The 14,123-nt window shown below is 36.5% G+C and overlaps 1 protein-coding gene across 1 annotated transcript in view; it reads right to left on the bottom strand.

Annotated features, from left to right (window-relative positions):
* Nucleotides 1-14,123, bottom strand: part of XRN2 (5'-3' exoribonuclease 2) — an 89,540-nt gene continuing 75,417 nt past the window's right edge. Inside the window, exons 28-30 of the mRNA XM_070747007.1 lie at nt 9,093-9,162; nt 4,057-4,201; nt 1-646 (exon numbers count right to left, since the gene is read on the bottom strand). Coding sequence (XP_070603108.1) covers nt 590-646; nt 4,057-4,201; nt 9,093-9,162 — 272 coding nt within the window. The 3' untranslated portion in view covers nt 1-589. The remainder of the gene's footprint in view (nt 647-4,056; nt 4,202-9,092; nt 9,163-14,123) is intronic.

Below are 14,123 nucleotides of genomic sequence, written 5' to 3'. Positions count from 1 at the left end.
TTATTGTGTATAAAATTTACCAATTCATATTTTTTTCATGTAAACTGATAAAATACAATCTTGATTGAACTACACCTAAGAATTCCTATTCTTTTTAATGCTACAATATGAAATAAACAACATGATGCTATAAAAGCTGAAATGTTTACTTGGGAAATACAATAACCATATTTTAAAGAAAGAAATTAAAATGAAGCATTTAAAAAGAAATACCAATGAAGTCTTTAACTCTTGGGCTGAAGTTCTGCAAGACAAGGTCTACAAGATACATAATTTATATGTATGTTTCCAATGCTATTTTTTAAAACAATGCATTCTCTGATGTATGCACTAATGGAAACCCTGATGTAAACAGCATTGGCAATATAATGTAATAAAGTCTCTACTCTCGGTAAAGGCAAACACTCCTGCTTCATCAGATCAGAATATTTGCTCCTATTCTGAAGTACAAATGTAAATCAACACAGCCATAATATCAAATCTTACTGGTAAAAATGTGTACACATCTTAAAAAGAAAGCTTATCCACCCCAAAAATTATCCAGGTGGTCTATGTGATTATAAAAACAAGAATGGAAAATGGCAGAAGCCTAATTCCAGTTGTATCTTCCAGACGAGGGTGGCAATGGGTAAGGTCTTCCATAACCCTGCAAAAATAAATAATAAAGTATTATTTTATTAATTCCCAGCTTTTACCCAAAAGTGACACACCATCCAAATATTTATTATTGTGTAATGCAACAACAAAGACGTGGAAATACAGATGGTCCTCAGTTAATGTTAACTATTGCGACAATTGTCATTGCTAAGTGACATGGTCCTAAAGCACTATATCATGTGATGGCACTGCTTCGTGAAGGCAATCCCAACACTCCAGGTTGCTCTCATTAAATGAATCACTTGGTTGTCATTTGCATCCCCCTGCAAACTTTCCCATTGACTTTGTTGAAAGCTGGCAAAGAAATCTGTAAATGGCAACCATACGACTGCAAAACATTGTAATATAATAGTGACACACAAGACAAGTGCCTGAATTGTATACACATGTCCACAGGTATGCTGCAAGAGCTGGAAGTCCAGGGACTGGTTGTAAGTACCATTCATTTACCTTCACTGCAAGTTCGAACAGTTGTTAAATGAGTTGTCATTAAGCAAGGACCGCCTGTATGATAAGTATGTTGTTTATACAAGAAGTTTTGGATTTATAACCAAAATTGGGACAGAGTTTTATTTAAGTCAGTTCTTCTCAATTATTTTGCTACAATCCCCCCCCCCATGAAGAAGTAAACATATTATACACCCCTCAACTCTTCGATCTGTGCCCCAATGGAATTTTAGTGTTAATATTTATTATTTTATTAATTATAAGCTGCAAGCAAACTATTGCCTGGGGAAGGCTGTACTACCCACTTACTAAGTCCCACAGAACTCAGTGGAGCCTGTTTTTGGTTAGGGAATCAATTGAGAGGGACCACGCATATTCTCTGGGGAACACATGCCCACCCACCCCCGGCATTGCTCTGTGGCCCCCCTGGGGGGGCACTATTTGAGAAGCACTGATTTAAAGCAGAAGCAACTGTGTGATTAAGCCTGATTTTTTCCAAACCATTTTTATGGTTGTTGTTTGAATTACTTGTATATAGCTATGTGAATTCATTTTCTTGATTTAGTTTTTATTTTTTGCTGGAAACTGGATTGGTTTTTTTATGGGTTTTATGTTGTGATCTTTAATGTTATAAGCTGCCTGGAATCACCTATATGTGACTTGGCCACATAAATTTGTTTAATAAATAAATAATGAAATATATTCTAGATTCCCACAAGGAAACTCAACTGGAAACTAGCAAAAAAGTTGCAAACTGCAGTCATGTGACCATAGATGCTGTAACCAGTCATACATACAAACCAGTTGTACAGTGCCTGAAATATAGTCATGTGATCTTGGGTATGGGCAGCACGGTTCCACTTCCTGGAAGAACTTTACAGACCATAAAGCACCCTGTCCAAGGCTGCCATGCGTTAATTTTAAATTCACTGATTTTTGCTTGCCTAGTCTCATTAAATCAATCAACTCCACATTTGGAGCTTCTTTTTTCATTTAGTTAAAAATCTGTGGCAAATACAAACAAAAGCAGGATAAAGAATTTATCTTATAGTGCATGTTAAATGTCCCATACATAACATTTAGTTAACTGCCAGATATTTAAGCTATGCTTTTGACCTTTTGCAGTATCTGAAGTTTAGAATGAGTTTGATTCAAAATAAGCATATAATGCAAAGCTGCATTGGACCAGTCCAATGTACTCTAGCATCCTGTTCTAAATGCCTATATAAAGCCTATGAATATCTTGAAAAGTCTGAACATTCTTATTAGTTTCTTCCAGCAATAGTAATTATTAAGTTTACAGTATCTGGTTCTGGAGGCAATGTTTGGCATCATGATAAATAGCCAATAATAATCTTATCACCTTTAGTAAATTTGCCTAATCCAGATTTTTCCTGATCAACATCTACTGGTAGTGAATTCCAAAGATTAATTGAATGCAGTTTAATTAATTCAATTCATTAGATTTGTATGCCACCCCTCTCCCAACCTTAACCTCATGTCCTCTCTGAGATATATTTTTCTAAGTAAACTAAGCCTCACTGTTATATGCAGCCTCCATTAGAGGTTGTTTCCTCACGTTATCCAAAAGTTGCCATTAAATCATAATTTTAGCTGTGACAGAAGAAATGATTAAATACTTGGAAAGTCGTCATATTTAATTCTTATGAAAACAGGTTCATGGTAGCAAATATTCCTGAAGAAATTTGTTTTGTAATTTCACATGAATGTTGATATCTTTGAATAGAAGGTCTGGGGATTAAATCTAATCTGCAGTGAGCTTGCTGATGCAGCAGTTGCCATCCCAAGAGCAAGTAAATAGATTGTGGATCTATTAGTAACCCAGATGATACAACCTCCTTTTTTGTTTAGAATTTTGTTATCCAGAATATTTTAAAACATCCCCCAAATCTGAATTCATATTTATATAGCTTTAGAACCTACATTCTTTGGGAAAATATGAAATGAACAACATATGACCTTAACAATCAGTATTATTTTGATTATATTTTTCAATTTTGCATTTTGCACATCAAGCAGAAAGCAACTGCTAATGGTAGCCAATGACACAACAAAAGCTATTCTAGATATTGGAAGAAGCTAGCATGGTCTACAACTCTGAGATGTATTTATGTTCACAGGATTTAAGCTTTTGTTATCAGCACCTAATGTGACATAGACAGTAGCTTTTGAACCATATCCCAGTGATTCTTGCTTGAGTATTTGGACAGCTCCCCCTATAACTGGTCAAGAAATCTCTACCAAATGCATGGATGGCAGCTTGTCAACGGTTTGCTACAATTTCAATAGACGCTGAAATTGCTGATACGCTTATACTTCCATGTAGTCATCCTGATACTGCAGACATGCAAGACAGAAATATCACTGGATTACTAAATTTGAATGCTAGGAATGAAGTGTCAGTGGATAAAGTCAGCAGGGGGGGAAATCAAGATTAGGAAAGCATTTTTCTTTCAGACTGTGCAATTTTAATTATGAGATGACTACAAAATGGATTTAAACTACCTACAACTGGTAGTGGAAAGAATTTATCACCCTAAATTTAGTTACATGTATCCATATTAGGAAAATATTCAAGAAATAAATGTTTAAGAACCAGATGCATTCAAGTAGATTCTTAATTCATCAATCAAAAGATAATTAAAGATGAAATAGTCACAGTAACCATATCTCATTAACTAACATGACTTTAATGAGTTAAGTTTCTCTGGATTATAATAAAATAATCAATTCACTGGATTTTTGAAGCATCTTGTAAAACACTAAATGTTTAATGTTTACCTAATGTTTACCTAATATGGTCTTATATTATATACAGGAAGATAACACCACATCCTATCATAATGAACAACTGAGATGTCGCTTTTTAAATTATTTCTTAGCCTATCCCTTTAGGGGACCACACAGAAATCACATTTTTTAAAAAATTACCTGTCTTCCACGTTCCCTCTGATCACCGGGCCTTTGTGGATAATTCATGAGTCCCCCTGGGCCCACCGGACCTTGATATTGATATGGTGATCCCTGGGAATGGGGCATGCGATTCCAGGCAAGAAGAGGAGTGGCTCCAGAGTTCCTAAAACGGGTAAAAATAGAGGTGGAGATGATATACGTTATGCAGTGTAATTATTTTTATTTATTAGAAAACAATAGTTTCGCAAATAATTAAAGTTGACTGCATTTTTCAGTTCTGATTAGCATATAGCTAATTTATTCAAACATTTTGGAGCCTTTTTAGTTCATTAGAATAAAGTCACTTCTTACTTATTAATAGAACAAGAAACACACACAAAATTGAAATATTCTATACACTATGGTGTTTTTCATTTTCTTATATAAATTAGCAACAAACAACACCCAGTCCTTAAATACAATAGTAACCATCCATTACTGACTTTTTAACATGTCTGAAGTATCGATTTAGAATAAATCACATTATCAGAAAATAACATATATCAAGAATAAGCAAGTGGAATAGTAAAGCTTTATTCTCTGGACATTCAGACCACAATTAAGAATATATTCTTTTAATTAATTGCAGGTTATAAATGAATTCTTACTGCTGAGTAGTTTGAATCTAGGGCAGTATTAGCTGTTATCTCTACACACCTCTATTATTTTACTCAATATGTCAGGAGGTCTGATCATAAAGAAACCTTTTTAAGTTCTATTGATGCCTGTTTCAATTGACCAGTGACCTAGCAACATAAGCACTAATTGGCATAGACAGACAAACATTTGCTCTATAGTTTATATGGGAACACAAATGCAATGTCTATTATCACTGAGAATACTATACTAAATCATTAACAAGAAACGGTTCAAGTGTCCAGATCAACAGGTGTCTAAGAACAAATATAACTTATTAGAAACACACATACACACACAAACCTCAGAAAAACAGATTAACACCAAGAGCACCCTGAGATAGGAGTTAAATCAGTGTGAACAAAAGCTCATGAAAAAACCCAAGCAAAATACTTGATCATTAAATACTAGATGATTAATAAATGTGATTAATAAAATTGGCTGGTTAGGCAATTTCTTACAATGTAGAATACCAACATACACAGTGCTTGGAGAACAGACATCAGACCTCATTTGAGAATACACTCTAGCAATTGCTAATTGAGTCATAATTTAATCTGTAAGAAATTACCTGCATGTGGTATAAGAATGAGTTAATATTTTTTAATGTTCTTGTGGACCTCTATAAAACTAGACGTCTAAGAATTCTAGTCTATAAAACTAGACGTCTAAGAAAACAAAATAACTCTTTTTTGTTTGGTGAAACAAAGACAGCTTTACAACAGATTGAATCCAATAACATAACCCTGTTAGTGAATGACAAATGAAATCAATAGAACAAATTCCAAATTCTGTCTCCTGTTTATACACAAACCATCCTGGAAGTAGGTTTGAAAACGTGGGAGGAAATATAATGTTAGCTTGTACTCCGTGTTTCCATTAAAGAGCTGTGAAGTATTCTAAAATGTTCTATGTGTTTTTGCTTCTTTCACCAAGGAGAAGTAAAACCCTTGTGCTCTAATTCCAATATCCCAACAGTGCATGAAGGAACTTTATTCTCCTTGGTCACTGATTAGCAGTGATAACTACCAGTAAGTGATATTTTCCAGGGTGAGCAGGCAGGGATTGTTGCTCTAGGACAGTGATGGCAAACCTATGGCACGTGTGCCACAGGTGGCACACCGAGCCATATCTGACGGCACATGAACCGTTGCCCTAGCTCAGTTCTAATGTGTATGTGTGCATCAGCCAGCTGATTTTCAGTTCACACGGAGGCTCTGGGAAGGCATTTTTGGCCTCTGGAGGGCCTCTGTGGGGCAGGAGAGGGTGTTTTCACCCTTCCCAGGCTCTAGAGAAGGCTCTGGAGCTTGGGGAGGGCAAAAAGCATCTCTAGGAAGAGGTGAATGCTCAGGAGCAAAACTGTTGAATGGGTCAGATTCAGTCCAGATGCTTCAGAGTGAAATGGCAGCCCAAATACAGCACCTCATTAAAGAAGTTGCATTTGTCTAAACTGCAGGGGAAGCCTCCCTAGAAATATGTATTTCAGGCACTGAATGAAATAGCTGTGTTCCCATGTGTTTCAAGGCAGTTCCTTCTAAGTGAATCCAAAAAACTAAACAGCCCCACTTAGCAGTGGGCTTGGAAACATGGATTGTTTCCTGACCTATGATGACTCCTTGTTTACCAAATGTTTTTTTTAAAAGAGAAAACTGGATACATTTGATCCACCAATATCATGCAGTCTCAACCTAGAGAACATACAAGAAATATACTTTGGAATATTCCACCCCATTGTTCTGGAATGTCCATATTCAAAATGGCATCCTTAATAAATGGAAACAAAATATAAAATATAATACTTTTAAACTTTTATATTACATTTTTGTTTTTATCATTGAGACATTTATCTTCTGTAATTAACTACCACTTTCTTAAATACATTACCCCACTATTATTTGAAAGAATACAACACGTACGTGGAGTTAGAGAGTTCAGCCTGACAACATACCTGTTCCTTTTTAAAATATGTATCTTTTAAAAGTTCTTGGTAGGTAGATATGGTGTTTTTCCAAAAAGAAGGCCTGATCTTATTTTCTTTTGACTCCTGAAAAAATGGCTAGACCTTCTTTTTGGAGGGTTCTAATTATTATTATTATTATTATTATTATTATTATTATTATTATTATTATTATTATTAATTGGATTTGTATGCCGCCCCTCTCCGCAGACTCGGGGCGGCTAACAACAGTGATAAAAAACAGCATGTAACAATCCAATACTAAACAACTAAAAAACCCCTTATTATAAAACCAAACATACATACAAACATACCATGTGTAAATTGTAAGGCCTAGGGGGAAAGAATATCTCAGTTCCCCCATGCCTGATGGTAGAGGTGGGTTTTAAGAAGCTTACGAAAGGCAAGGAGGGTGGGGGCAATTCTAATCTCTGGGGGGGAGCTGGTTTCAAAGGGCTGGGGCTGCCACAGAGAAGGCTCTTCCCCTGGGTCCCGCCAAACGACATTGTTTAGTTGATGGGACCTGGAGAAGGCCCACTCTGTGGGACCTAACTGGTCGCTGGGATTCGTGCAGCAGAAGGTGGTCCCTGAGATAATCTGGTCCGGTGCCATGAATTATTGACTCATCTCGTGGCCATGGCATCGACAGCCCTGCCCAGCAGGACACTACTGCTGGCCTACTTCTTCTATGGCCACATCACTTGCATGCATTGCCCTGGCCTCCATTCTGCCTTCAGATTCCTGCCAGAAGGCATCAGCAGCTGATAACAGAGATCCAGATCGATCCGGAGCTGTGTTAGTGGCTGCAGATGTCTTCCGGAAAGTCCTCTGTAGCCGATAATAGAGCTCTGGATGGATCCAAAGTTCTGTTATTGACTGCAGATGCCTTCCGGCCTCTGCAGAAGTGGTCGCAGAAGAAGGCGAGGCAGGTGTCGGGGTGTGTGAGGCCTGATAAGTAGGGCAGCTCCACCATAGCTTATTTTTTTACCTCTGTGCCTCGGCCCAACCCCTACATCCCAGGGTGGGCAGGGTCTAAATAAGGGCTAATTGTATACGTAGGGCTTAATTTGATCACATGTACTAAAAAAGTGATAGGGCTTCTTTTCAAAATGAGTCGTCTTTTTGGAGAAACATGGTAGGAAGGAAACTTGAATAATTAATTGATAATTAATAATTTAAAACTAAATATCCTGAGAGATACAGAGACCTCATCATGAATACATGCAATATAGTTAACATATGAACAAATAAACAGGCTCCCCCAAACAAAACATTACTATTCTCTTTGTATAAAATTAAAATTTTAATCATGTCATTTCTTCTGTATTTTACCTCCTTACCCTAATTTTACTCAAGTCAAGACATATTTTTTCTTTGTTAAATATAAAAAAGCTGAATAAAATATTAACCTTGTCACTGAGAAACTTACAATGAAAGCATCAGAGCACTAGAATTTCTTGCATTCCATTTGCTGATGAAGACATTCCAGTTTAGAAATATAATACAGAAAAATTAAATCTGGGATTCACCAAATATAATTAAAATTGCAATGAATTAATTGGAAAGTAAAGCAATATCTTTTGTTATGACTTCTTTTCTTTTACCATGGAACAATGTGTGACCCTACATTCAAATAAGCAATAATTTTAAATGTACAATATCATTCTATACTATATACTATAAATTATTGACAGATATTCTTCTGCAAACTCCAGGATATCTGGTTTTAAGGGCACACATTCAGCTTCTCACTGAAGGACACATATACAAGACATCCCTTATTATCAAACCATGTCACATTCTCTCTGTTCCATGGTACTTATTGGACTGCAGATTCCTTAATCCTCCCTAGAGTCCCTCCTGTATTTAATTCAGTTCAGTCTTAAGTAGTTAAAGAAACTGTTTTCAGTAGCAACTAATAACTACTGACCTATAGTGACACAGCCCTACAATAGACTTGTCAGGCCTGAAAAAGCTGTACCAAAGAAGCTGATTAGGACTTCAAGAGGTCTGTAGCAAGAATCAATGGCTAGTCTGTGCTAATACTCTGGTTCCAACACAGAGATGCTAAAAGTGGACCACCATTAGTTATGCCTCATTAAGTTCCACAACTCTACTAAAAAGAAATTTGTTTAGCCTGTCCAGAACCTAATGCAGGTCTGAGCAGCCTGTGCTAAAATTCAATGCTATAAAAGCTTCGATGAAATAGGGGCCAAATCTAAAGAATGCTACATCCCATGAAAGTTAAATTTCATGGAAAAAAATTTTGTTTAGAAAATTTCCCCAACAACTAAAACTAGACAGTAACCATGACTATTAAGAACAAAAAGGTACGAAAGACCAAATTATAACTTACCCAAAACTTTTCAAATATAAAGGAAAAACTTAAAATATATTTTACAGAATATATATCTCATCGTACCTGTCAAATCTTTGTGGTGGTTGTTGAAATAGAGGAGTAGGAGCTTGCCAGGAATCTTGGGGCCTAATATCTATAAACAAAACAATGTAATATTAAATCAAATTAAACATTAGCATTATACTTAAATTTAAATTATAACAGTGAAAACATTAAATACAAGCAATGGCACAATAGGGCTATCATTTGGATTGTAGAAATCTGAATAACCTCTATAAAATTGTGACTCTTTGTTTATGCTGGTTTATAGTCATAATAAAGATTTGATTTGGTTTTTAACTCTTTGGAGCCTGTTGCTCTTGTAGCTATCCAGACTTTTAGCCCAGATACAACACCTACAAATATAACAAAACAACCTTCCCACCAAAGCAACAGAGATAAGTGAAAACTCTTACCTATATAATTAATGGTAAGTAAGTCTTATTGTAACTACTACCACCTAAAGGCTACATTACTATATTGTATACTGATGACAAATTACAATGATTGTTTAAATGGTTATGTTGTTGCCTATGTGGCAGGAATTGTCCACTTAATCCCTTATTGTACATCCTGTTTTTTGTTTTGGAAAGCTATATAATAAGATAATAAATAAACAGATTTATTTATTGGTGGGCTTGTACCAGTGCGGTAAGTGACTTTGCACTGGTAGCAGCTGCCAGATCTCGCAATTTGTGTGTGACCACATCGGTGCCAGTCCTTCGGGCATCACCATTTTTTTCTTGAATTTTTGGTCATTTTTGCTTCCGCGCAAGCAAAAAAATTGCCCAAATCTCATGCGCATGCGTACCGCCTCACAGGATTTCAGTGCATTTTTGCTTCCAGCGCATGCATGAAAGCAAAATCACACTGGGGATATGCGTGCACACATGCAAGAATCCTCATGCTGCGTATGCAGCGCATCAGTAGCAGGTAAGAGGAATCTGCCCTGTTCTGCCAGGCTCTATGGTATGAGTCTCCCGAAAATTCAAGGGTACAAATTTCAGACACACACACACACTTGAAAGTTCAAAAACAATGTTCTTTATCACAAAAATTCAAAAGAAACAAAGCACCCTTTTTGTATTGCAAAGAGCACTCGTCCCAAAACAACCTGGTAGTCTGTACAATCCCCTTAATTAGTCCTTAAGTACTTAGCTAGCAGCTATGAAGGAACGTCACAGCCCTCCTTCTTCCATGAAGTGAAACACACACACACTTTGCTCTGCTTTGGTTTCAAAGTCATGAAAAATCAACAAACAAAGTCTGGAAACAGCAAGGCACAGTCCTGAAGAAACAACGATCAGATAATCTTCCACAATGGCCAAGCCATCACGCTGCTATTTATATCAGCAGCTCTAATTACTGGAGCCCCACCCAAACACAGGTGGCCTCTCTTATCTCCTGTAATATTTCTTCAATTGGTCTCTTCGATGCATAATTCTGCGCATGCGTGGGTCTAACACTTCCTCATCCGAATAGACCAAAGATAATGGAGATTGGCTTCCTGGGCTGTGTGCCAAGTCCCCCTCTTCCAAGTCACCCCCACCTTCTTCGTCTGAGGAAACTGCACTACCTGACTCTGTCGGCAACAAAACAGGCCTATGACATGTTGATGTTTCCCCTGCATCCACCTCCACATTCCTTGGGGCAGGAGCTGGGCCAGAGCCAACCACAACACTGCCCCGGTTAGAGATGTACTATTGCTAATAAGACAAAGCATTTCAGCTATCCAAACACCTAGCCACTATACTCTTAAACTTTTCTTTTACAAGTAGTCCTCGAGTTACCACCTTTTGTGTAGCAACCATTTGGAGTTACAACAGCATTGAAAAAAATGACTTATGACCATTTTCAACCTTACAACCACTGTAGCATCCCCATGGTCATATGATCAAAATTCACATGCTTGGCAACCCATTCACGTTTATGACGGTTGCAGTGTCCCGGGGTCATGTGATAGCCATCTTTTGACTTTCTGACAAGCAAAGTCAATGGAGAGTAGCAACATAAATGTTGGGCTCAATTATGCCTGTAAGTTAAGAACTATCTGTACTACAAATGTACAACAGAAATATATGAGAAGAATATCACATCAACAAGCTGCGCTATTAAATGTATTTATGACAGTTGTACTGTCCTTGGGTGTGTGTGTGTCATATAATCACCATTTGTAACCTTCCCAGATGGCTTCTGACAAGCAAAGTCAATGGGGAATGCCAGATTTGCTTAAATTAAGGACTGCATGATTCACTTAACAAATGTGGTGATTTGCATAACAATGGTGGACAAAAAGGTCATAAAATGACGTAAAACTCACTTAACTGCCTTGTTTAAAATGGACATTTTGGGGGTCAGTTGTGGTTGTAAATCAAGGACTACTTTATTACACCCATTAAATTGTTAATATTCATAGTGATTTCTACACTGCCTCTGTCAACTGAAACTAAAAAAATGGACTCTCTGGAAGAAAACCTGAGCTGCTTTGTTCTAGATCTAGAAGGCTTATATTTGAATGATCTGACCTGAACAAAAAGGCTTTCATGGAAGTACTTGAGAGAAGTGTGTGCAGAGCAGAGATGACTGCAACTTACCTTTGCAGGATGAAAACGGAATCTAGTTTAGTTTTCAAGAACAGCAATTCCCACTTTATGTACTATCAAAATCATTTATGCTCAACAGGCAAAACAATTTAACTTTGTAGAGTATTTCTCATTACTCCCTTGTAGATATTTGAAAATCGTATTTAAATTTACTTATATGATACTGCATTTTTCAGAGTATAAGATTTACCGAAGTATAAGATGCAGCTTAGTTTTGGGGGAGGAAAACAAGGAGAAAAAAAAAATCTACCTCTATCTCTCAGCAAACAGCACAGCTGTGTATTTCTGTGCATGTGCGCCTGACCCATAGAAATAGCAAAGAATTGGAGAAATATACATTATGGCAATATATTAATGCCAGAATTTTTTCTTGATTGCAGTCACACTAACTCCTTCCTATTAATTAAATAGATCTACTCCAAACATGACTAAGTCATGTTTAACTCAGCTGCCTTATGTTAATATTAAAACAGGACACTTACATTTCAGATAATACTTTTACAGATCTTTAAAATTGATATGACTTTCTGGAAGTATAGTTATTCTCTGCTATTTAAAAGAACATACAATACCACTGAGTCTCACCAGATTAAGCATTTATTTTAAAAAAGCTTCCCCATTTTATCATATAGAACAATAATAAAGCAGTCTTTAAAAAACAAGTCTAATAATTTGAACATTATACAGACATTTATAGTTATTGACTTACCTGCTTACCTCAGCAGAAATTAAAAATCTGTGCCTCTCTCCCAGCAATTGGCCTCTTTGCAGCTAGTTCCACTCTTAATTTAGTATGTGGCCCAATTTCAAATCAGCTGAGGGTCGGGAAGCTGATAGAGTTCCTTGGCTTAACAAGCTTTGTGGTGCTTGCTGCAAGGAGGTAAATTGCTGGGAGGCAAAGGCCAAAGGGTTGGACTGGCTGGGGCTACATTTGGTGTGTAAGAAGCACCCATGTTTTCACCCTCTTTTGGGGGTGTAATTAATAGCACCTTCATAAGGAAAACATGGGAGAGCAACTATCACACACACACACAAGTAATTTCGTTTCTAAAATTTATTCAACAATTGATCACTAATTCTGTACAAAATCCATTTTTGAGGAAGAAAAAAAGGAAAATAATTAAAATAAGTTGTCCCATCCACCTTCATAATGCAGCCCTTAGAAAATTATAAAAAGAATCAGAAGCTGCATATCATAGTAGAGCGCATTTTGTTCTGGAAATATTTACTATGAAATATACAATGCCATATTAAAAGACAACACTTAAATATAGTTCTCAGTTGAAAAATATAGAATGAGAAAATAATAACAATGGAAAACAATTAATACCCAACTTTTGGACTATTCATTACAGCTAGGAAAGAAAATAGAAGAAAACATAAAAGTGAGAAATTCAGACCCATAATACAGATCATGGTAAAAAAAATGGACATAAGGAATTCATTGGTGTATAAAATGTAAACAATTCCTGGAACTGTGCTGAGATTTAAACTGCTCTTTCTAGTAGCAACTCAAGTGACAACTTGTGCAATCAGTGTGGCAATCAAAGATTTTATGTTTACCAATTTAAAAATGCTCTGCCCCCCCCCCCGCTTGATTAATAAAAAGTCAGCTAATTGACAAGTTTCTGAGTGAGATGAAAGTAATACAATCATACTCAAGACAGCAAAAACCAAACCTGTATTCACATAGTGCTTCCAGACTCCACTTGACTCTTAGAAGCTATCAGCATATAATTATTCATCAACTGAAAATCGACACATCAATATGAAATCATGGAATGCCACAAACCTCCATTGCTAGCCGAGAGAGCTGAAGCTGAAATGATTACATTACTTTGCCATATTTTAATACTGATTCACTTATAAAAATACATTATGGCTTTAAAAATAAGAAAACCAAATGTGAAGTGGATCTTGACAAGCCAGTAAAATCAACAAATAATATTTAACATGATTTCTCAAATAAACATTCCCTTCCCAAAGATATATGAACAAATACTGTATAGATATATAATTCAATAGTATCACTAGGACTTGTAGAGTTTAAGTCTAAACACTGCAAATTTGGTTGTCTAGGACAGTGTTTCCCAACCTTGGCAACTTGAAGATATCTGGACTTCAACTCCCAGAATTCCCCAGCCAGCACTTCTGGGAGTTGAAGTCCAAATATCTTCAAGTTGCCACGGTAAGGAAACACTGGTTTAGGATACATTTACTTATTTTTGTTGACATTTCTTTACAGAATGGCCCATTTGTTGTCCTAAAGCTCTTTTTCAGTTTACTCACAGCCGCACTGACTACAGTGTTGACTTTCATTGGCATGATTTCCAAAACTAGATTTCATTTCTTCTAAAGTATATAAAATTTGAGAATGATCTGAAAAGGGTGGACTCTTGTTCATTCCAGTTAACACCACCTTCCCACCTGTCATGAAAAACTGTTGTGCGCC

Source organism: Erythrolamprus reginae, chromosome 3, assembly GCF_031021105.1.
Source record: "Erythrolamprus reginae isolate rEryReg1 chromosome 3, rEryReg1.hap1, whole genome shotgun sequence".
Classification (NCBI taxonomy): domain Eukaryota; kingdom Metazoa; phylum Chordata; class Lepidosauria; order Squamata; family Dipsadidae; genus Erythrolamprus; species Erythrolamprus reginae.
This window is presented reverse-complemented; position numbering and strand designations above follow the sequence as displayed.